The sequence below is a fragment of the Mus pahari genome, chromosome 4, assembly GCF_900095145.1.
Source record: "Mus pahari chromosome 4, PAHARI_EIJ_v1.1, whole genome shotgun sequence".
NCBI classification, from domain to species: Eukaryota; Metazoa; Chordata; class Mammalia; order Rodentia; family Muridae; genus Mus; species Mus pahari.
Genome location: NC_034593.1, coordinates 89,933,070 through 89,957,496, shown reverse-complemented (window position 1 = coordinate 89,957,496; position 24,427 = coordinate 89,933,070). Strand labels below are relative to the sequence as shown.

The window sequence follows — 24,427 nt, the reverse complement described above, 5'->3', positions numbered from 1 at the left end:
TTTTTTTTTTTTTTTTTTTTTTTTTTTTTTTTGGTTTTGTTTTGTTTTTGACAGTACTTTAACTTTATCCAAATATTCTCAATAATAGCAATCCTTTACCCACTGGAAGTATATATATTCAGAATAAAGATATTAGGGTGGCTGATGTCGCTTAGTATAAAATACACTTGGATACTTTGCTATGAGATGGGGCTGAATAGACTGCAGTTGATTCTCTTGATTTGGCAAACAACCATTGCAAGGGTGTTTGAAGCAGACACACTGCGGGAATAGTTTACACCTTCCTGAGGTGACCTCTAGAGACAGCCTATTCTTGTTTAAAAAGCTAATCTTACTGCTTTGTAGCAAATTCATTTAACTTCTGCCCTCTTAGGTGAAGTTGAGAAGAGAAAGGAAGGAGGGAAGGAAAGTGCACACTATTTCCTAAGGGCTTTTCTTAATAACGCTAAGAAGAAGTTACCTAGGACTTCTGTGATTCTGTCAGTGTCAGTCTGTGCTGGCATTCTCAAATGGGATCTGTGGTAGTGGAAAAGTAGTCAGGGGTGGGCATCATTTTTTAAATTGTCCTGCACCATTCAGTAAAAAGTTTTCACTGTTTGATATGTGTACTTAGCAAAGTTTTTGTGCTAAAATGTTTTTTTAACTGGTGTCATTTGATTTTCAGCGTGGCTTTGTGACAGGTGGCGCTGATAAAGCTGTCAAGTTCTGGGATTTTGAGTTGGTGACAGATAAAAATAGTACCCAGAAGAGGTGAGGGGAAGCTTGTGTGGGGCTTTAGCATGAAGTGGAGAACCGTTGACTTGCATGCCTCTGTGTGTCAGGTTTGGAGCTGTCTGTCTGGTGTTCTCATCTGTGTTACTTTTTCTTGATGCTGTCTGGCAGACTTTCTGTGAAGCAAACTCGAACCTTGCAGCTAGATGAGGATGTCCTGTGTGTCAGCTACTCTCCCAATCAAAAGCTACTGGCTGTGTCTTTGCTGGACTGCACTGTGAAGGTTTTCTATGTTGACACTTTAAAGGTATGATGGGCTTGGCTGGGGATGTTCTTTCTGTGTGACCTTAAGAATTTGGGGTGACCCCATGTTTGTTTTTGTTCTTATCGCTTAGAAGCTTGTTGTTTTCTAATGAGACACAGAAAGGGAGTGGATGAGGATGGGAGTGAACGTGGGAAGGGACTGGAGGGGTATAGGGAAGGAAACCGTGATCGTGATATATTAATGTGAGAAGAGAATCTATTTCCGATGTAAGGAAAAAAGAATTGGGATGATAGCCAGAAATAGTGTATTTTTAAAGCTATTCTCACTAAAACACTGAGTGTGCTTGAGAAACGGATAGTGTCACAGGGTTCATCAGTTTTATTTAAAACTAAATAAATATGCTAGTTCATATTCAGAAGATCTATAGATAGAAATCTATCCTGTCATAGCAAGCAGCTTTGAAAGTATTCGCGTTATAGCTCAGGGCTGGCTTGGGCCTCAGGGTAATCTGTGAAACAGTTATCCTAGAGAGTCACTTTAGGCCTACTCTGAGGGGTAGAGTAGGTAGCCTGATGTTCTTTATTGGGCTTCAGGGTTCTTGGCAAGTATGTGTAGGGTCTCCATAGTGGACACAGGCAATCTCACTAGCAAGCAGTCCAGATATGTGTTTAGTATTATAAATGTATATTTAGCTCCATGTGCAACATTGTATTTTGTAGACACACATGAATTCATTGTATCCTTTCTTTCATGTTTAGTTTTTTCTCTCACTGTATGGACACAAACTGCCTGTTATATGCATGGACATCTCCCATGTAAGTAAAATATGTGAGGCTCTTTTCTAATTCAGGGTTGCTACTCCATTGTGCGGCACTTGTGTCACTCTGCTGAGTTTATTACAGCTTCCTCCAGAAAGTCACAGGTCTGTATTACAGTCACAGCATACATATGATAATGTTTAACAAATAGTATCGAAGTTCTTCTAACCACCCACAGTGGCTCTGGAAGATTGCTGCTTTAAATTCCATAATTGGCAGAACATCCTGAAGTTCATGGTTTTTCAGAGGCCCCCTTTATGCTTCAGAATAGCACAGTTGAAGATTTGAATATTGTAGTATTTTGCTTTGTGTAAATACTCTCATTCTTGGGAGTCAGTTATTTCCATTGTGTCATTATGATTAAAACTGCATATTTGAAAAGTGTCTACTTTGCACCAAAGGGGGGTGAATAGATTCCATAGTTGTGAGATCCTTGTATGAACAGCAATTTGAAGCATTTGAGGGAATGGTGATGGTGTGTGTGTGTGTGTGTGTGTGTGTGTGTGTGTGTGTGTGTGTGTGTTACAAGAGTAAACCTTTTAGTAGGTTCTTTTCCACCTCATTTTCTCTTTACTTTCTGCTTTTACTTTTCTTTACTACTCCCCACAAATCCCATTCCAGAGGACAGAGAATCTGAGTAGCCCTTTTCTTATTTCAATGAGTGAACAGATCACTAGGACTGTGCTGTGATATTGTCCTGTGACAGGGTCAGAGTTCATACATTCACTTTCCAACCTTTAAGAAGCTCTGTAAGTCTGAGCACAGGTATTTTGAATAGAGATGAATATGTTTTTGCTCTGTTGTAATATTTCTAAAGAAATGAATTAAATATCCTGGTTTGCTTTAGCTGTCTAGTTTAATTAAATGCTAACATTTTGTTTCTTTGCCATAGGATGGAGCACTAATAGCAACTGGTTCTGCTGATAGAAATGTGAAAATCTGGGGTCTGGACTTTGGGGACTGCCACAGGTCTCTCTTTGCACATGATGACAGGTGGGTGTAGTCCTCTGAAAGGATCTATTTAGTTGTTCTCTGAAGCTCCATAGAGTAGGCATTCCTGATGAGTGTATGAGTGCTCTAGCTCACTCGCCTGGCGTTTCTGACATTACTTTCCACCCTTAGTGTGATGTATCTACGCTTTGTGCCTAAGTCTCACCTCTTCTTCACTGCTGGGAAGGACCACAAGATCAAGCAGTGGGATGCAGACAAGTTTGAGCACATCCAAACGCTGGAGGTAACCCCTTGCTTGTTTTGCTTGATTGGTACTTGCCTTAGTTAAGGTTCCTATTCCTGTGAAGAGGCATTGTGAACATGGTAACTCTTATAAAGGAAAACATTTAATTTGGGCTGGCTTACAGTTCAGAGGTAGAGCCCAGTGTCACGGTGGGAAGCATGGTGGCACACAGGCAGGCGTGATGATGGACAGGTAGCTGAGAGTTCTACATCTGGAGCCACAGGCAGCAGGAAAAGAACTGAGAGCCACTAGGCCTGGTTTGATCTTCTGAGACTTCAAAACCTACTCACTAGTGACATACTTTGTTCAGTAAGGCCGCGCGTCGTAGTACTGCCATTCCCTATGGGACTATGGGGGGCATTTTTATTCTAACCACCACAGTACTTTAAGAACTTCCTTTAAGAATATTTACCCTACCACTGGCATAAACGAGTGGTAACCAATGAGTAAGTTAAACTTCTTGGGTCATTTTGTTTTATCTTTGTCCAGGGACACCACCAGGAAATATGGTGTTTGGCTGTCAGCCCCAGTGGTGACTACATTGTATCAGCATCTCATGACAAGTCGCTGAGACTCTGGGAGAGAACGAGAGAGCCTCTTATTCTCGAGGAAGAAAGGGAAATGGTAAAACCTTTAAGTGTGGTTTCACATTTGGTGGGGGTGACTTACAGACTGTCCCTGCTGAGGTTTTCCATCCAGTACAGTTACAGCTCATACAGAAGGCATTTCCAAGGCCAGTGCCACACGTTCCAGGTGCCGTTGGCATCATGCTTTGAGAGAAGCCCTTCCGCTGCCTCAGTCGCTCTGCAGTCTCTGTTTTCCCCTCATTATAACTTATGTGTGTCTCTTGGCAGCAAAGGGAAGCAGAGTATGAGGAGAGCGTGGCCAAAGAAGACCAGCCAGCAGTAAGTGAATCTTTTGGGATACGGGAATTATATGGGAGAGGAATTGAGACTAGACGCCGGGGCATTGCTCTCTACTGTTAGAATCTATATAGTGTTTTATTCAGTTGTGTGGCTAGTTCTGTGATTAGCTTAGTATGAGAATTCTACCATTATAGCCTTTTCTTTTTTTAATGAAACTTTATAAGGAATTATAGTATTTATTCAGCAAAACAAAAATTTTAAAAACACTCAGAAATTTGATACATTATAAACATTTTCAGGATAGTGCTCATGATGATACAAATAAAACATTTAATATTGTTCCTATCCTTAATGGGAGAGAGTGACGTGGTATTTTTATAAAATAATACCCATCTTGTTCAGGATCTCATATGTCTGGCAGGTTCCAGGGGAGACCCAGGGTGACAACTACTTCACTGGGAAGAAGACCATTGAAACAGTCAAAGCGGTAAGTTGGCTCTTGTAATGGGTTCTGACTTTCTAGTAAAAGTCTTAGCCAGTGTTAGCCACATAGCCCTGTGTGGCGCAAAAGTTGATGAATTCCAGGAGTTGATCATTGCCTTTGTCTGATGCCCTTGGTCTTGCGTCTGACCAGCATGGGACTCTGAGTGAGGGACGCTCATCTCCGTGTTCCCAGAAGCTGCCCTCTTGTGTCCCTATATAGTTTCATCTGAGTCCATGGTATTTTGTCTTTCTTACAAATTAAAAATAAGAAACATACTGACAACTGTAAATGCTGCATTGCACCCTAGCTGACATGTCTTTATTAAGCTGATTCAGGCTACATTAGCCAGGCCTTCCCGTCTCCGTGTCTTGGTTGTGCACTGGGATGATCTCTGCCTTTGTCATCTGAGTAGGCTGAGAGGATCATGGAGGCCATCGAGCTGCATCGAGAAGAAACTGCCAAAATGAAAGAACACAGAGCCATTTGTAGAGCAGCAGGGAAAGAGGTGAGCAATCAAGCTATCAAGTTACACACCTTGTAATCTACAAAAAGAATTCCTAAAAAGACCATCTCTGACTTAAATGAGATGAGGATATATGATAAAGGCAGTAAATGATCTGTGAATCAAGCATTAGGATAAGTCAGACTGTGGGAGTAAAGGGGCTTCTCTTAATAACTTGGCTTCCTTCATAACTTCTTTGTAGGTTCCTCTTCCTGTCAACCCCATCCTGATGGCTCATGGCAATATTTCTGTGAGTAGGATGTCTGTTTCTCCTTGGTGGTTCAGGGGTTAACTTCAGAGATGTGAGAGATGTGAGGGAGTGAGGAGGCATTATGATTTGAGGGTATGTGCCCTGGAAGTCCCTTTGTTTCCAAAGTCTCACAGTGTCTTCTAAAACAGTTTCCATCTCAAAGGGCTGCTAGGGAAACTTCCCAGGATGCATCTGAGTTAGATGCCTGGCTCTTCCACCTTAGTGCTTTTGGATGTCCAGCATTCACAGCTCTCTGAGACTTGTCTGTACATGACCTCTGATAAAAACCTTTGTAGGAACAATTGACAAAACCTGTCATGAAGAAGGAAGAGATGTATCAGGAGAACGTGTTTATCTGGGAGCTGCTAATTATTTGCATGTGTTATTCATTACAGTAATCTCAGAATATCTTCATTGTATAGATATGAAACAGGCCCAGCTTATAAGGAAGTGTAGTCATAAAGGACATAAATAAGGACATAGCTTACTTACAACCCTGTATGGCTAACTGCAAGCCCACACAGCACTGTTGTCTTAGCCTCTTCTCTCAAGTGGGATGGACGTAGGTCCTGAGGAAAGCTCTCAAGAGCTTCACTAATGTTTCTGTCCTTCCTTTGTAGCCTTCAGCATATGTGTTAGAGACTTTTAAAGGGATCAGGTCAAGGTAAGTCCAGTGTACTATTGTAACTTGACAGAACAGCCGTTACTGGATGTCTGAGAGTGAAATACAAGTTGGAATTGATAGTTTTCTTGCTTTCAATTTTAATTGTCAGTCTTTTGGTAGATAACAATTATAATACATTTTGAGTATAAGAAAGGAGGAGGCTCTTAAAGTCCGAAAGGTGTTTTGAGGGAGAGATGTTATAGGTAATAAAAGTACAGACGTCAATCAAATACCAGCTCTCAGAAGCTGTTCTGTTGTATATTTTGTTCGGCTTGTTTTGTGTGTTCACAGTTGGAATCATTGTGTGAGTACTACACACAAACCGATTGGGCCGCTCAGGCTCCAGGCTCACTGCGCAGGGTCTTACTCATTAGTGTGTATATGTATAATCTGCTCTGAATATTTTATAATATGTGTTTAATATGTTCATTTGGTTAAAAGTTACAGTCAACAAGTATGAACAAGTAAAGTCTTAGTTGCTGTTCCTTGTGTTTGTTGTGTGATAGTCTGACTGGGTCTTAGAATTTGATATAAAGAAGTTTATTTTTCTAAATTGTAATGTGTTCAATGACCCTTACAAAATGCTAGCGACTGAAATACTCTCTAAACAGATGGTGTTGAGTGTAAAAGACATTTAGAAGGATCATTTTGAGTGTAAGTGAATATTTAACTCGGAATGGACAGAATGCTCAAATACAAAGGAAGGAAAAGCAAGCTGTAGGGAGGCAGAGTACCCGGTAGCGCTGACGAGTATGACGGTTTGCGTTTCCTCCTCAGTGAACTAGAAGAGGCCCTGCTTGTACTGCCGTTCTCTTATGTCCCAGACATTCTTACGCTCTTCAATGAATTCATCCAGACAGGCTCAGATGTGGAGCTCTTGTGCCGGTGCCTCTTTTTTCTCCTCAGGTAACATGTTCTTACAAATACCGTCTCTTCAGCCAGAATGCTCCAGCTGTGTGCCAGCTGAGGCTGACAGTGTTTGGGGATTACAGATTTTGTGTTTCGTTTTGGAGGCTGTTACAAAATAGCTCTTGCCATTAGAAGACCATTCCTGCCTTTAAAACAAGGATCCTGATGACCCCCTTTTCAGAGTCACTGTAAGCTGTAGTTGAGGATGCAGTCTAAGGAGGCTAGGTAGATTGTCCGCTAGATGCCAGTTTACTCCATCTGTTTGGTTTTTAAATTGCTAAGCCTAGGCTAGTCAGCTTTGTTTGCAACATTTTAAAAATAGCCAGTTAGTGTCTCTAGGTATCTACGGGCACAAAAGGAAGTGGAGGAGACCAAGGCAGGAGAACTAAGGAATACACACATAGTTAAACAGCTGTTTGATAAGATGACTAAGTATTTGGTGAATTGGCCTAATTTTGCTTGTTTTCAGACAGACTTTCACTATTTATCCCTACCTGCCATGCAATATCTATATAGAGAGACCAGGCTGGCCTCGAACTTGCCGGCCTCCACATTCTGCCGGCTAGGATTTCAGGTGTATGCCACCATAGCTGGCCTTTGGCTTTTTGAGACAGGATTTCATTCTAGCCCAGGCTGGCCTTGTACAGCCTGAGCTGCCCAATAACTAGCAGCCTTGCCTTAGTGCCAGGATTGCAGTGATGAGCCACCATGCTCATCTTCTTGCATGGGTCCTTGTGCTTGTATAGCAAGCACCTTGCTGTCTGAGCTCTCAGCAGTCCCCTTGGCTGGCATTCTTTACATTCCATCTCCAGCTTCCCATTGCGGTCTCTGGGCCTGTGCTACATCTCTGAGGTCGGGTGGTGCTGTAGTACCAGATTTCATGTTGCATTTTTTGAGAATGGTGGGACACTTAGGGGATTTTTGTTTTTGTTTTTGTTGGTGGTTAGGTTGTCATCGGTTGACTATTTGGAGGAGGGACAGGTAGGGCAGCGCCTCTCTTTGCAGCATGACTGTTTTCTTTTAGGATTCACTTTGGCCAGATCACCAGCAACCAGATGCTTGTGCCCGTGATAGAGAAACTAAAGGAAACAACTATTTCAAAAGTCAGACAAGTCCAGGTAAGTGTCTGTGGTAGACACGTTAAGGTACCATATGCTGGGCAATACCACACAGACTTATATCTATACTCAGGGTAAGCTTTCTCTTGTCATTTGCACAAATAGGGCTTTTATAACCCTAACAACAGAAGCACTTAGTGAGTTAAGGAAACAAGACAATACCCACTCAGAAGCTGCTGTGTTGACTAAAGATTACTTTTCTGTATTCTTCTCTAGGATGTTATCGGTTTCAATATGGCTGGTCTTGATTATCTTAAGAGAGAATGTGAAGCAAAGAGTGAAGTTATGTTTTTTGCAGAAGCTACTAGTCACTTGGAAGAGAAGAAGAGAAAACGAAAAAACAGGAAAAGAATGATTTTAACACTGACTTAGAACTGGAATGCAGTGTTTATTTTCCTGTTTCTCCTCAAAGGAGCGTACACATAAACTGAGCTGTGGTGGAGTTAACAACATACAAATACCAAAAAAAGGATCGTGTTGTAGATCTTGGGGTACAGATGTTAGCCTTGGTTGAAGAAACCAACATGGCTGTGAGTTCTGTCTTTCATCTTTTGAAAAGGACAGAATTAGTTTAAAAATCTGTATTTTTCAGAGTTGGACCTTTAAATTGTAGCAAGAAGCAAAATAATATTTTTAAATGTGTATTTGATTCAGAAGTGTCTCATATTTATGGCAGATTATTTGTATTAGAGTTTTTCTGTTACTATGTGTGTCATTGTCCTCTAAAGGAAGTGCCATGGGCTATGGGCTGAAAGGGATGATGGTATTCTAAGAGTAGCCTCCTTACACCAGTGCAGGTTGTCGAGTCTGCATGTAAGGTCATAATGCAGTTTGTACTTTGGGGACTACAATTGCTTTTTCATTAAAATCACTTAAAATGACTTGCTGGCTCTCTGATTTGTAGGGGAGGGGTCTGATTAAAAAAATATATATATATCTGCCTGCATGGTAGGAACTTGAAAAGTAGGGATGTCTAGAAAAAAAGAGATTAACTCAGATAACTTTGGACCTAGGCTTTTCTTAGTGGGGAATTTCTCAATTATTAACTTAGACACCTTTGTTATGGTCTAATGGCTAGACTCTAGTCAGATTTTTTTATGTTTCCTTAAGATAACGACCAGAGAGAAGGCCATACTGAGTTTATCTTCCTAAATTTCTATCTAATGGAACCGGTAAATGTGACATTGTTTGCAAAAGCATCTATCGATTTGAAGTCATTTGGGATGAAGATAGCCTCTAAATGAGTTAATCCTTACAAGAGGTGACACAGAAAAATTCACAGTAAGTTGTGCTATGTGAACAAGGCAAAGGATGAGTGATGCAGCTGGTGTCAGTGCTTAACATCTAAAGACACAGCAAAGGGCAGTCGTAAAAAGCATCCTCCAGAGCTTCCAGAAGGAACCAGCTCTGCTACTGGCGGTGCTTGGAGTTTAAGGCCCTGGCCAACAAGCTGTGAGAGAATGACTAGTGGTTTGTAGTGCTCCATTATGGAGGCCTGGGAACTAGACAGGAGGCATTTTATAGCCTTTGTCTGTCATTCTTACAGGCATAGAGTGGTGCTTTCAGAGAACTTACAAGGTATGACTTAGGAATATATCAGCACATCACAAGAGTCCTGTGAGCTAGATGCTGACGGGATTTACAAGAATGTAAAACAGTGCCGCTGCTAAAGTATTGCTTAAGAAAACTCATGTTATTTATTTGTATATTATATCAAAGAAATCAGGGAAATAACACCTTTTATAATAGCCTCAAGTGGTATAAAAATATCTTGAGATTTCTTTAACCAAATAAGTAGAAGACTTGTATGATTAAAAACTTCAAGTCACTGAAGATATCTGAAGATGAAAAGCTCTCCCATATCAAAGACCTCCACATAAAACCAGAGACACTGAAATTGATAGAGGAGAAAGTGGGGAAAAACCTCGAAGATATGGGCACAGGGAAAAAATTCCTCAACAGAACACCAATGGCTTGTGCTGTAAAATCAAGAATTGACAAATGGGACCTCATAAAACTGCAAAGCTTTTGTAAGGCAAAAGACACTGTCAACAAGACAAAAAGGCCACCAACAGATTGGGAAAGGATTTTTACCAATCCTAAATCTGATAGAGGACTAATATCCAATATATACAAAGAGCTCAAGAAACTGGACTCCAAAAACTCAAAAAATCCCATTAAAAAATGGGGTACAGAGCTAAATAAAGAACTCTCAACTGAGGAATATCGAATGGTTGAGAAACACCTGAAAAAATGTTCAACATCCTTAGCCATCAGGGAAATCGTGGTGCGCACTAGGCTCCGCACCACGATGTACAACGTCCACAAGCAGTATTTGGAGGATATCATCCTTAGTGAGGTAACCCAATCACAAAAGAAGTCACTAGATATGTACTCACTGATAAGCGGATATTAGCCCAGAAACTTGGAATATCCAAGACACATTATGGAAAACAGAAGAAAATCAAGAAGGATGAACATTTGTGGATACTTCATTCCTCCTTAGAATGAGGAACATAACCCCCATGAAAAATTATAGGTACAGCGACAAAGTTTGGAGCTGGGATGAAGGGATGGACTATCCAGAGAGAACCCCATTCGGGAGTCCATCCCATCATCGGCCACCAAACCTAGATACTAATGCTCATGCCGGCAAGATACTGCTGAAGGGACCCTGATATTGTGGCCTCTTGTGAGGCTATGCCAGTGCCTGGTAAACACCGAAATGGATGATCACAGCCAGCTACTGGATGGAACACAGGGTCCCCAATGGAGGAACTAGAGAAAGTACCCAAGTACCTGAAGGGGGCTGCAACCCTGTAGGTGGAACAACAACAGGAACTAACCAGTACCCCCTGGGTTTGTGTTTCTAGCTGCATTTGTAGCAGAAGATGACCTAATCGGCCATCAGTGGGAATAGAGGCTCCTTGGTCTTCCAAACTCCATATGACCTAGCACAAGGCAAGGCCTGGGCCAAGTAGTGGGAGTGGGTGGGTAGGGGAACAGAGGTGGGGGGAGGGGTATGGGAAACTTTCGGGATAGCATTTGAAATGTAAATAAAGAAAATAATAATAATTAAAAAAGAAAAAAGAAAAGCTCTCCCATGCTCATGGATTAGTAAGATTAATACAATAAGAATGGCTATCCTACCAAAAGAAATCCTCAGATTAAATGCCTGCCCAACAAAATTTTAAAACAATTTTTTATAGAAATGGAAAGGGGACAATTTTCAGCTTCATAAGGAAACACAAAAAATGATACCTAAAACAGTCCTGAATAATAAAAACTACAGGAAGTATCACTGTCCCTGATTTCAGGTTGTACTACAAAGGTCATACCATAATAATGAAAACAGCATGGTATACAAAAACAGACATATTGAACCATGAAATCTAATCGAAGACCCAGAATAAAGCCATACACCTATGGATACCTGAATTACTATAAGCCAGAAACATATTGGGGTGGGGGGTGGGGGGAAGCATCTTCCATAAATGGTGCTGGTCAGACTGAAGTCCGCATGTAGAAGCCAAGTAGATCCATACTTAACACCCTATACAAAACTAAATTGATCCAAGACTTCAACATAAAACCAGACACACTAAACCTGATAAAAGAGAAAGTGGGGAATAGCCTTTAACCCATCGATACTTGAAACAGCTCCTTGAACAGAACTCCATTAGCACAGGCTCTAAGATCAATAATTGGTAAACGGGGCCTTTTAACACTTGAGAAGCTTGGGTACATACAGCAATGACATTGTCATTCAGACAATGACAACCTACAGAATGGGAAAAGATGGTTACCAACTATATATCCAATAGAGTACCAATATCCAAAATATATAAAGAACTCAAAGCAAAAACAAAACCTAGACTTCAAGAAAATAACTCAGGGTTAGTGAGTAAAGGGTCAGTGGTAAAGAACACTAGCTGCTCTTCCAGAGGTACTGAGTTCAATTCCCAGCAACCACATGGTGGCTTACAACCATTTAGAAGGGGATCTGATATCCTCTATGCCATGTGGGTATACATGAAGTAGAGCACTCATACATTAAATAAATAATAGAATTTAAAAGAAAAAAATTTAAAAGTGAGAAATCTAAACACAAATTCTCAATAGAGGAAACTCAAATGACTGGAAAACAATTCAACATTCTTAGCCATCAGGAAAATGTAAATCAAAACTACTTTGAGATTCACCTTTCACCTGTCAGAATGGCTAAGATCAATAAAGCAAATGACAGCTCATTCTGGCAAGGATGTAGAGAGGGGACACTCATCCTGCTGGTGGGAGTGCAAACTTGAATAGCCACTGTGGAAGTCAGTGTGGTTCCTCAGGAAGATGGGAATTGATCTACCTTAACATACACATATACCCAAAAGATGTTTCATCCTACCATAGACATAACCATGTTTATTGCTGCTCTATTTATAATAGCCAGAAAATTGAAACAATCTAGATGTCCCTCAATAGAAGAATAGGTAAAGAAAACGGTACATTACACAGTAGAGTATTACTCAGCTGCTTAAAAAAAAAAAAAGAAACCATGAAATTTGTAGGTAAGAGAATGAAACGAGATAAAAATCATCCTGAGTGAGGTAAACCAGAGATACAAATATGGTTTATGTTTGCTTATGTATAGATATTAGCTGTTAAGTTAATGATAACCAAGCTACAACCTGTAGAACCACCGAAGTTAGGTATAAAGTAAGGGACAAGTGGTTACAGATAGATCTTATAAGGAAAGTAAAATTGAATAGTTAAAGGTGGATGGTAGGAGGGTGACTGGAATGGGAAGATGAAATTGAGGGCAACAGAATGAATAAAAGGAGAAACAGTTAAAATTAAGGAACATTTGATGGGTAGTATGGAAACCTAATACGCTAGAAGCTTCCTAAAATATGTATATATATATGAAAGCTAGCTAAGTGAAATAGCCAAATAATGGGGGAGCTAGAATTGCAACTATCCATTTCTTGCCACCAAAGAAGCCCGAATTGGCTTACATCGAATTGAGTTGTTGGCAAAGAGGTTCCATGGGAATCTCCAGAGAGCCCAGGCTATAGTCAAGATGCTAAGTTGCCCTCCACAAACTGATAGCCAGGCCCATTGCTGAAGACAACACCTACACAACTCATTGGACACTGAGAAGTTGAGTTGGTGCCTATATAGAGCCTTCACCTTACATTCTAGTCTCATATTACCCAAAGAGAAATAAACAACCAGCCACAAACCCTTTGATCAACAAGAGTGTCCTGCCTGCAAGAGATGCTAGGGCAATGGTGGCCCAAAGCTTGTGGGAGCAACCAACCAATGGCTGCTCTGCCTAAGGCCACTCTGTGAGATGGAACCCATACTTAACACTGCTTGGGTGATCAAGAACCAGAGACCAGATAGCCCAGGGAGCTAGGGGAAAACCAAATATTTCTTTTGTAAAAAGAAAAGAAGAAAGCAATTAAAATAGTCCTAGTTACTTATAGATCAGTCCCTTGCTCAGCCACTATCAGAGAAACCTCCTCCTGTAGCAGATGGGAACAAATACAGACCCATGGCCAGACTCTGCAGAGAGTGAGAAACCTAGGAACATTCAGCCCTAAATGGGATATGTCTGTCAATGCCCCACACTTCCAAGGCTCAGGGAACCTAGTGAAAGAGAAGGAAAGAGTGTAAGAGCAGAGGGGGATGGAGGACACCAGCAAGGCCCTCTCAGTCAACATGATCAAAGCACATAGGAGTTCACAGAGAATAAGGCAGCATGCACAGGACCTTTACAGGTCTGCACCAGGTTCTCTGCCTATATGTTGTTATGGCTTCCAGTATAGTGTTTATGGGACTCCCGAGTGTGCAAACAAGTGGGTCTCTAAGTTTTGTGCCTTCTCTTCAACTCTTTTCCTTCTGTTTGTCATGTCCAACTCCAATATGATAGTTCTATTTTCTTTCTTTTTATTTATTTATTTATTTATTTATTTATTTATTTATTTATTATATGTAAGTACACTGTAGTTGTCTTCAGACACTCCAGAAGAGGGTGTCAGATCTTGTTACGGATGGTTATGAGCCACCATGTGGTGGCTGGGATTTGAACTCCGGACCTTCGGAAGAGCAGTCGGGTGCTCTTACCCACTGAGCCATCTCACCAGCCCCAGTTCTATTTTCTTATTATCTGCTAGAAGTGTGTTTTTTTTCTAGTGAGAGACAGAAGGAAAGTGGGTCTATATGGGTAGGAAATGGGGAGGAACTAGGAAGAGTAGGGGGGGAACCATAATCAAGATATTTTATGTGAAAATAATATTTTCAATAAAAGGGGGTAAAGGTGTTTAACTTATGAAGTGGCCTTGAGTATTTGGGGTGGGATGTTATGGTCTGAATAGGTAATATTCCTCAGAGGATCATGATTTGATTGGTTGGCCCAAGGTGGTGGTGCTGCTTCAGGGGATGTGAAAACTTCCTAAGGTGGGGCTTTGCTGGAGGAAGTGAGCCACTGACTGCTGTTCTTGGGCTCTTCCTGATCACTTCCTGCCTCTGCCTCCTGGGCCCGTGTTATAGACTGAGCTGCTTTAGCATGCTGCTATGATCATCATTATTACCTGTATGATGTGCTGAAACCTCTGACGCTCTGTCCTCTACAAAAGCAAAACAAAACAAAAGAAAACAAAGCAAAAACCTGATTTTTTTTAAAAAAAGTACTTTACATACTAGGTTCATTATTTATTTAAATATAACTTAAATTTTCCCAGTTCTAATTCTTCTTTGGTAAGTATTGATAAATTTTACCTACGTAAATAGAACCCTTGGAACCAACATTACAGTTATACAAGGGTCCAAAAATATATGAAAATAACTGATTTAAATGTAAATTCTGAAAACATTTTTCTTTTTGGCTGTAAGAAATCAGGGGAAATCCTGAGGTCTGAGGTCTTAGGCGTGAGTGGTTGGCTACATGGCATTCACTACTTACACATCTAATGATGAGTGGCCTTTTGAGACATGACGACTCCAAGTGAAGAGGAGGAGATTGTGGAAGTCCTGAAGACCATGGGATTTTCTTTTCCCTGGGGAAGATCTTTTGGTCGATTGTCATAGTTACTGCTTGTTAAAACTGGTAAAATATTCATTAAGGACTATGAGCTTCACAGTTAAATGATCTTTTATACAGACACAAATGACATTTTAAAATCAGAGTCTCTAGCAGCATTAGCTCATGGTGGGTACGGCAGGGTACATTAGCAGGGTACATTAGCCCTGCTGGTACGGCAAATCCTGCCTACACATCCTTGGGTATAGGACCTGGATCCTTGTGTTTTAGCACAATGTCTTTTTTCTACAGTGTGATTCTTTCTTTCCCAATGTCTTGGTCTGTCTATGAGAGGTCATCACCACCAGACTCCAGACCATATCAACATGCTGATTTCATGCAGTTTAGGTAGAGATAAGGTCTAGATTTGGGGACACTAGCCAACCCAAGCCGCCCATGTGGGAACCACCCAGTACCCCCTCCTTGAGGCCCAGAGACCCCAGATTGCTCCCTTTCTACCCCCGAGGACTGGGGTTCAGTGACTTCCCACAGCCAGATGCTCACCCAGGCGGCATAGAGAGCTCATGGGAGCAGTATTCCCCTGAGTCTGCCCGCCCAGAGCACCGGAGCTCTGGCAGGATGTGGGTTCTCTCCCACCCCCCTTTATTTCCCCGTGCCCGCTGTCCGACAGTCCTCCATTGTATCAATAAGGTAACATACTCGGTTCCTTTGGCCCCTCTTCCTCCTCTATAAACAGATCCCAGATTTCTCTTTCCCATACCCTCCAATATCAGTTATGGGTAAAGGACTCTTGAAAACTTTATATTACCAGCTCTTTACTTTCCAGATGAGATCTTGCTACTAAGCTCTGAAGTTGCTTGCTTTAAAATGAATTTAAGTAATGTGCTTACATCCATCTTAATAAGTTCTACTGTGGCTCTTTCCTCCTTACTGGACATCATCCATACTTGTCCCTGAATGTCTGTTGTTCCCTGTGTGTAGTTCTTGGCTTAGGGAATCACTAATGAAGATCATTTTGTCTACCGTGTTTTCCTAGTTCCTTTCATCATTTCTGCACTATGTGTGGTTACAAAACCTGAGCTTTAAAGGATATTCGCTTCCACGGGTAAGAACAGAACATCATGCTCCGTCATGATTTCAATAGTGTGGGAGAAGTGTGCTGAGCCCTTGGCACCTTCTTCACCAACGGCCATGGCAAATAGCTCTACCTTTAGCTCTGCTTGCAAACCAGCAGCCACCTGTAAGACATCAAATACTGGCTTTAAAACTAATTTGGACAACATGCCTAAATTCTCTAAACTTCAGTTTTCTCATCTGTAAATTTGGCACTAGTAAATATAAGCACGCATGGGGAGTGAGTGTAGCCTTGAGTAAAGGTGTATTATTGCTGTGAGCACGGTCATCTCGGGACCCCTGTGCCTCAGACCCCCTGGAATGTCAAAACCTTTTGCCGACCCTTGGTCAGTGCCTGAATGTTGACAGTAAGTGTAGGAAGCAGCCACACCAGCTATAGCAGCTTCCTTTTCTGGGGTGTTTACAGCGTGAGGCCACGCCCCTATAGAGAACTCTGAATCAAGATTAGTTAAGCTGCCCTCTGCATCTTCACTAGCAAATGGTCCACCGGATCCCAGCTTTTCTGGATGTGTGTCTATCCTTCCTTCCCTCATCGCCCCTGTGGTCACATTTCCACAGCCCAGCTGTGTGCGTCAGGACATATATGTCAGAATTATTTAGAATAGTGTAGAATTCCAGGAAATAAATGGGACCAGTGACAAACTTCTGAAGGGTGTTAGAGTTTGTGTCTGAACTATCCCCAAAGGCTATATAGTAAAAATTTGGTGTTAACCCGTGGCAGTATCAGGAGCTGAGGGAACTGTAAGGAAGCCAGGTGGTGGTGATGCATGCCTTTAATCCCAGCACTCAGGGAGACAGCTGTCAGTTATGAGGCCAGCCTGGTCTATAGAGTGAGTTCCAGGGCAGCAAGGGCTATGCAGAGAAACCCTATCTTGAAAAAAATAACAACAAAAACCTTATGGATCTGAACTTAGTGCAAAGCAATGAGGTCATTGAAGGGGGTGCGGGCTCCTCCTCTGTTTCTCTGCTTCCCGAAAGCCACCAAGAGAGCAGTTTTGCTCTCCCATGTGTCCCTGCCCTGATACTCCACAGACCCCCCAAAACACATGGCCAAGTGATTACAAAGTGACACCCCTGAAGCTGACACAAAGGCAAAAACCAGGTGCTGTGGGGTGTGTGTGTGGGGAGCTAAATGACAGAACATTGGAAGTGAAGGGAAACTATTGCAACACCTAAACTGCTTTTCTCCTAGTTTCCTTTTCTGTCTCCATTGGTCACTCTTCCCCTGCTCCCTAGACACCAAGGTTCTCTTTGCCATATTCTCCAACATCAGTGATGTGTACAGGACACTTGAATTCTGACTTGACTTCTGAACAGAGATCTCTGTTTAATTTCTAACCTTAAAACATAAGGTTTAAGTCATATCCTAATACCCATTCTGCAATCCAGAGCTGTGTTACTTCTTGAGGGTTGGTAGTGAGTTTCTGTCTGCTGGCTGATAAAGGTAGATTTTATCTAAGAGAAATATGAATGTAATATAAGAAACTTAATGAGTCTCCTATTGATTGGTCTCTGGGATTCTAATACAGGATGTGGAGGGTGATGGGGCCAGTAGAGGGAGACAGAATTAGTGTAGATACCAACTGCTTAGGTCTGAAAGTGAGGAAGAGGTTTGTACTAACAAAGAAGAAACCTAATGTATAGTGAAGAAACGCAGCAAGGCATTGGGCTGCTTGCCTTGTTCTTGGAAAGACACACTAGCCAGGAAAGGAAAAGATGTGTATGTTTCTAAACTGTCTGTCCAGGAGGCTGGTTAAAAGCAGACTTGGGAAAAGTTATCTAAAATAATGAATAAATCACACACTACCACATGGTGGGCAATTAAATACAAATGGAAATTCTAAATACAGTTTTATAAATAATAGAATTGAAAAATCTTAAAATCTTTCTTCTTTCTTTCTTTCTTTCTTTCTTTCTTTCTTTCTTTCTTTCTTTCTTTCTTTCTTTTTTAAACAGTGTATGGGTATGTGTGCTGGAGCAGATCCTGACACTGTTTCTCAAAGTCCCGGGCTTGGTCCTCCAAGCCCAGCAATCAGAAGGGCTTGGTAGTGATGGAAACCCACAGAAGAGCTGGAGTGGAGCCCCCACTGCTACCCAGGATTGGGGCTCATTCTTTCAGTGCTGGCAGCTAACGGAGCTGAGCAGTGGGTAGATTTACATAGACAGGAGACTATAGATTATAGTTTTTGTCAGAGCCAAAGCCTACTTTCACAAAGGGGAAAGAAATACACTTATAGCGTGGTGAGCTTCAAAGAATACACACTGAGTTTTTACCACTTATAAAGGTTGATCCAGCAGTCACTTAGCTGTTGGAGCAATCTGTTCTTTAGATTAAAATGAGATTTACTAACTTCTTGAAACAGTAGAAGAAGGCCTTGCTTTGATTTTTTTTCCTTTTTTTATGTTGTCAAGAGTTGGACATCTTTTTAATATATGTTTATTTGGGGATGTGGGTGCACAGGCCTGCACTTAGATACACACATTTGCATGAAAACTATGTGTGGAGGTTAGAAGACAACTTTCAGGGGTTGGCTCTGCTTTTGTCACATGGCTCAAGTCTTGAGGCTTGGTGACAAGCACCTTAACCTGCTGAGCCATCTCACTGGCCCCAGCATTCTGACATCTTGACATCGTACAGTGGTGAGTTATTTCAGAAAAAATGAGTAGGCACGGATTTGTGAATATAATGTCAATGCTGGCATATCTTTAGAATTTCAGCCTGTGTCCTACTGCTCTGCTGTAAGACAAGTAGGAATGTGATTTTAAAAAAAATCTGTTTTGCACACCTTCATAGAACAGCTGAGGAAAATAAGGTTCAGAGCATTGATGCCCAACCCTGCCTGGTGCGAGATAGTCACTGCAAGAAGCCGATAGATTCTGCAGTGCACTAAAGTTGACCACTGTATGTAAGTAACAAGTGTGGCTGCTTTAGTGGCTTCCCTTGTGCTTGCTGTGGGACCCTCCTGAGCCCCACACACCTTTCTGTGCCTAAAAATTTGTGAGCCCACTGGCATTCCTACTTCATTCTGGCCATACCTATCTAAGTGCCTGCTGCATGCCTGGCCCTGATAAGTTCCTGTATGCCATCCCGCTTCCCTGGCTCTATTAGTAGCACATGATAGGAGTCCAGCAGTTACTGAGAGGTGAAGAGCCTGGTGAAGATGTCAGGTGATGTGCTTACAAGATGGTTAAGTTTTAATTTGAGATAAACTTGTGTTTATCTTATATAACATTTTAAAATATATGTTGTTAAAGTAAGTAGGAATATAAATATTCACTTAACATTCACTTTTTAAAAACAAAACATCCCATTTTTGACAATGCAGCAAAGTCAGAGTGGGTTTAGGTTTTATTTTTGGTTTTCGTTTCTTTTAGTGTTTATATTTAACTGAAACACAGAGGTGTCTATACTTATAAGGCATAGTGTGATGTTTAGTTGTGTGTACACTATTAGTGAAGCTCATTCTGGATAGTTAGTATAGCCATCACATTCCAATATTTATCATTTGTGTTGAGAATACTTAAGAAAGAAAAACAATACTTTTTTCATGTAATTGGCATAATCCCAGATTTCCTCTTTTACAGGTTCACATCTTTAAATTTGTGTTTTCAGAGAACGTTGAAGAAATAAAACAGCTGATGACTTTAGCAAAATAATGTGATTTCCTATTATTATGCTAGATAATATTCTCTGAGAAGCACAAGAAAGTAAGCCAGGTTTATACAAAGTAGAAAGAATGGGATGATTGTTTTCATGGAAAATATGTTACTTGTCAGAAAAACTCAATTTTTTAAATTTTTTGATCTACTTATTTTATATGTATGAGATCTTCCCCCACCCCACCCCCACCCCACCCCTGTGCATGTATGATTGTGTGCTACATCCATGAAGTGTCTGGGGAGATCAGAGACAGTCTGGATCCCCTGGAACCAGACTTACCTGTGGCCATGAGCTGCCAGGTGGGTTTTGTGAACAGAACTTGGGGCTTCAGGAAGAGCAGCATGAACTCTTAACTACCTAGCCGACTCTCTAGTCCCCAAGAATCCAAGTGTTCAGTGACTGTACATCACAGAACTCCTGTGACAAGGGAGTACAGCTTCCCAGGTGTCCAGCCAAAGTTATTATCTATCTATCTATCTATCTATCTATCTATCTATCTATCTATCTATCTATCTTGTAGTATTTTTTTTTTTGTCGTGGTTCTTACGATGTGGAGCCACATAGGGGCCCAACCTAGGGACTTTCTTCCCTATGATATGAGAAATATTAGACCCACTCATGGTGTAAACTGTGTCAGAATCATAAAATGAAGGAGTTCAGGTTGATGGTATAAAAGCCAACTACAGTGTAAACATACACATTCACATGAGTGCATGCAAACACACACACATACACACACATACACACACACACACACACACACACACAACAACATATGAACTTACAGGCCCAGGTTTATATGTCACTTTCAGTCCAGTGCTGGGTGGGGGCTGCTTCACTCTAAACCTACCAGAAAGAAAAATGGAAGAAAATGAATGCACAATGAAAACAAAGCAAGGAAGGAAGTAGGGTGCTATAAAACCCAGAAGGTGTTAAACTAGGAGCCAGGGGTCCATACCATGTATAAACAACAAAAACCTTAAGATTCCAGGGAATCCACAACACGTGCAAACAACCAAAGGCCTTAAGAGTCCATTGAGGAAAGACTATAGGATCCACCCATTTCCTACCTGCCTTTGCAACAGTTGTCACCAGCACGAAACCGACCCCAGCCTGTCTTCCCACACTTTGTTGCTACTTGGTGACAGGCTCAAGCAAAGCACTGCCAGTGTTTGGCTGGTGTGTGCCTTACAGGGTAGCTGTCAGTATTAATATGGATGCTGACAGCCAGGTCAGGCAGCTATAGAACAATGGGACTTTGGGGAAACAGCAGAGCAAGGGAGCTGGGCTTCGCCCTGACTCCATGTGGGGTTTGCATTCCTGGGGAAAGGAGGGACTGAAGGAGATTGGGGCAATGCTGAAGGGCTTGAGAAGCCCTGTGCTCACATGTGCTGCATGTGGATTTGTTTTCCTGCCTGTGCTTTGCGGGTTCTGCCTGGGGTTGAAAGGCCCAGAGTACTCTGCAGAGGAGAGCCTGCCTCCACACTGACTCCTGCCCCTCTCCTACCATCTGCCTTGCTGTCTAACCATCATAGCGGATCAAGCACTGGGGTGAAATCTCTAAAGCCAGAACCTTGAGCTAGAGAGACAGGCTCTACCTAGAGTCCACTAGTTTAAGGATAATTCTCTATTTCCTCCCACCCACTTCATTGATAACAACCTGGAAATTAAAAAAAAAAAAGTCTTAAGTGGTGGCCTGAGTATCCTAACCACGCTGTTTCTTGAGGAGCCAACATCCTTAAAGGTGGGGTTTGCCTCAACTAAAAGGTGACAGTAATCTTCCAACTTGGATGCTTCTGCCATTTTTCTGTATTTCAGTTCTATTACAGAATCATAAACGTTTTCAAAGGGTTTGTTGTTATATAAGAAGAACTCTGCATCTGCAATATTTATTGCATTTCAACGGAAAACTTTCTACCACGCATATTGTGCTTTAGCTCAGTTCAGAACAAAGCTAAGGACTCTTTGTAATTCCAAGTGGCCTTGGCATAGATTTATAGTATATTGATCCAATGAAAATGACTGAACTCCCAGTGTGGCTCTGGTGACCACAATAAAGTGAAGTCCTTCAGTGTGGTAGAGACAGCAATGACCTGTTTGGTATTCAGAAGATTCGAGCTTCCTCATGCTAGCCTGCAAGTCCTTGAAACAGATTATTCTGTTTCATTATATATAAGGTGTCAAAAGGCTCAAAGATTCCATCGGTTTGGGTCTAGAAAAATACCACGTATGTTTTCAGACCCATACATAAACTGAACTGTGGGCTAAGATGTTTATTAATAATAAGTTAGGTCTTCAAAGCTAAAATTACCATAGTACTTCAGTTATTCTTTTTGTCTTAATCAGGCAGAAATAGTGTGATTAAAAATACTATGATTTCAAAATCAAAGATGAAAGGAAGTTTAAAAGAAAGGAAGACACAAACATCAGGCTACAACTGAGGGAGTTGAAATTATCATCTGTTCTACTAGTAGAAAACTTGTGGGCTGAGAAGGAAAGAGGGACTATATTCAAACTGCCGAAATGAAATATCTGCCAGCCAAAACCACTATGCCCAGCAAGGCTATCCTTCAGAAATAACTGATTTTATAAACCAGCAAAAGCCAAGGAAATCCATTACCACTGAACTTGTCTTAAAGAAATGCTTAATGAGGTTCTTCGAGGAGAAACAAAAGGATAGAAATTACCAACATGAATATGGAACTATAAAACTTACTGGAAAAGGGAAATGCATACTTGGATTGGAACACTCCAGTACTGTAATATTATTAACTGTACATATTCATCATGGTCATAGCATGCATATCTTCGTCATGAAGTTTAAATCCAAAGTGATCAAGAATATAGGGACAATAACTAGGAAATATACCATAGAAAGGCACAAATTCAGACATATACCTAGATTGTGTGAAGGGCAAAGTCCCACATTTTTGTATGTAGTGGAAGCTGTTGTCACCTTAACTTGTAATGATAAGATGTTTGATGAAGTGGGCTGTGGTGGTACACTCCTTTAATTATAGTACTCGGAGGAAGAGCTCTGTGAATTAAGAAGAGTCAGGTCTACATTTCCAGTTCCAGGCCAGTAAAGGTACATAGTGAGACATGACTTTAAACAAACAAACAAACAAAATTTCATCTAGTAGCATTGGAGCCTGTGCTGAGGCGGCTAGAGTTGGGCCCTGCAGGGCTATGGCAGGACAAGAGCTTGCCAGCTTCTGTTGGAGCCTGGAGCAACCACCAGAGGGATATATGTCTGCTTCCAGAATATATATGGGGGCTTGAGGGATTCTGCACAGAATACTTTGCCAAGGTTCCTTTCCAAATCTTTGTTTCAAGGAAAATTTCAGACATTCAGATCAAAATCCAGGTCCAGATCTTAATCTAGGCTTAGGTTCAGAAGTTCTCTATTGTACTATACAAGGTCACAGTCTTGGCCCTGCTCCCATAGATGATCCAGGAGCAGGTCTTGCTAGCCACGATTATCAAAATTGTTCGGGTTGGCACAGCCATTCCCCCAATGCTTTTTCAAAAGTGTGACTGTAGCTATGACCTTGGATTGTTTGGGTTGAGTGTGTATTCCACAGAAGGAGATCTAAGGGACACCTTCTCTAAATAGAGCAGCATTGCCTTTGTGTCTCCTGTGCACCAATAGGCCAGGCTTTTCAGAGGATTTGTCTCTGGATATTCTGAAGTGCAGATGATGCCAAGGAAGCTAAAGAGCACGCAAAAGGAATGGAGCTTTCTGGATGTGGAATTAGAGTTTATTTCTGTTTAACAGAGAGAGCCCATAGAGCAATACTAGGAGTTTTGGAGAGGCCCCCTTTGGTCATGTAGTTGCATTTCACAGCAGGCTTCAATCTTCACAGCACCCCAAATTTAGTAGAAAAACCTCTTAATGAACTTTTGTACAATTGAAGCATCTCAGTTGTCAAAATTTGGACTGTTAAAAAATAGACGGGAAACACACTTTTCCAAAACACTTAATTTTGGACAAAGCTCTGAACTCCACAAATGCAGAATGAAAACCGTGTGTCGGAGGTGAAATCTTCTGGGAAGTGTTTTCTGAGAGCACAAAGAAGCTATGTTCCAGAGATAGCTTAGGTTGTAAATCATGCTGTAGCTGTACAAGGTAACATGTAAAAGTAACTCAGATGATATTGACTTTGAAGGCATGAAGGGGTCATGGAGAGCAGCTGAGAGACTTGATACTGTGAGAGGCCAGGAAAGAAGTCTGGTGAAGGTGCAGCTAAAAGCTCAGGACTGAAAGGGTCATGCAAAGAAGTTGAGGGTTGACACCATGAAGGGAGCCTATGGGGGGGGGGCTTTGGTGAAACTTTGTTGCATCAGAAGACCCCAGTGGGTTAGAGATGCTAATACCATATAGGATAACCAAGAAGAGCATCAGTAGAANTGTGGAATCAACCAGAGTCTAGGGTGCTACAGAGGACAGAGCTGGAGAAGTGACACAAAGCCTGGTGGAGGAGCCCACATCAAGTGTGGATCTCAGACAACGGAACAAGTAGCTGTGAAGTTGCAGTTGCCTTGGAGACCCCAAGATGTTAGAGATGCCACAGCCATGAGTTACCTGCAACAAGGAGTGGAAACAACTCAGGAGAAAGCAGTTTGTTGTTGTCACCAAAGATGAATGGATTTGGAGAGCTGACGAGCACTTTGACATTAGACAAGGAGATACAGAGTTTGCAGTTTGCCCAGCTGGTTTTTGGTCTTGTTTGGTCTAGTATTTCCTCACTATGACATTTTGGGCTGGTAAT

At 41.5% G+C, this 24,427-nt stretch overlaps 2 protein-coding genes across 2 annotated transcripts in view; one reads left to right on the top strand and one right to left on the bottom strand.

The window, feature by feature from the left end:
• Wdr3 (WD repeat domain 3) overlaps positions 1-8,702 on the top strand; it is a 23,568-nt gene extending 14,866 nt beyond the window's left edge. Inside the window, exons 14-27 of the mRNA XM_021195510.2 lie at positions 665-750; positions 883-1,018; positions 1,735-1,791; positions 2,687-2,787; positions 2,917-3,028; positions 3,518-3,652; positions 3,883-3,933; positions 4,316-4,381; positions 4,791-4,883; positions 5,083-5,130; positions 5,751-5,794; positions 6,572-6,700; positions 7,728-7,821; positions 8,038-8,702. Of these exons, the coding sequence (XP_021051169.1) occupies positions 665-750; positions 883-1,018; positions 1,735-1,791; positions 2,687-2,787; positions 2,917-3,028; positions 3,518-3,652; positions 3,883-3,933; positions 4,316-4,381; positions 4,791-4,883; positions 5,083-5,130; positions 5,751-5,794; positions 6,572-6,700; positions 7,728-7,821; positions 8,038-8,193 (1,308 nt within the window). The 3' untranslated portion in view covers positions 8,194-8,702. The remainder of the gene's footprint in view (positions 1-664; positions 751-882; positions 1,019-1,734; positions 1,792-2,686; positions 2,788-2,916; positions 3,029-3,517; positions 3,653-3,882; positions 3,934-4,315; positions 4,382-4,790; positions 4,884-5,082; positions 5,131-5,750; positions 5,795-6,571; positions 6,701-7,727; positions 7,822-8,037) is intronic.
• Spag17 (sperm associated antigen 17) overlaps positions 4,017-24,427 on the bottom strand; it is a 237,961-nt gene continuing 217,550 nt past the window's right edge. The window contains exons 46-49 of the mRNA XM_021195509.1: positions 20,441-20,501; positions 15,954-16,098; positions 14,783-14,926; positions 4,017-4,833 (exon numbers count right to left, since the gene is read on the bottom strand). Of these exons, the coding sequence (XP_021051168.1) occupies positions 14,787-14,926; positions 15,954-16,098; positions 20,441-20,501 (346 nt within the window). The 3' untranslated portion in view covers positions 4,017-4,833; positions 14,783-14,786. The remainder of the gene's footprint in view (positions 4,834-14,782; positions 14,927-15,953; positions 16,099-20,440; positions 20,502-24,427) is intronic.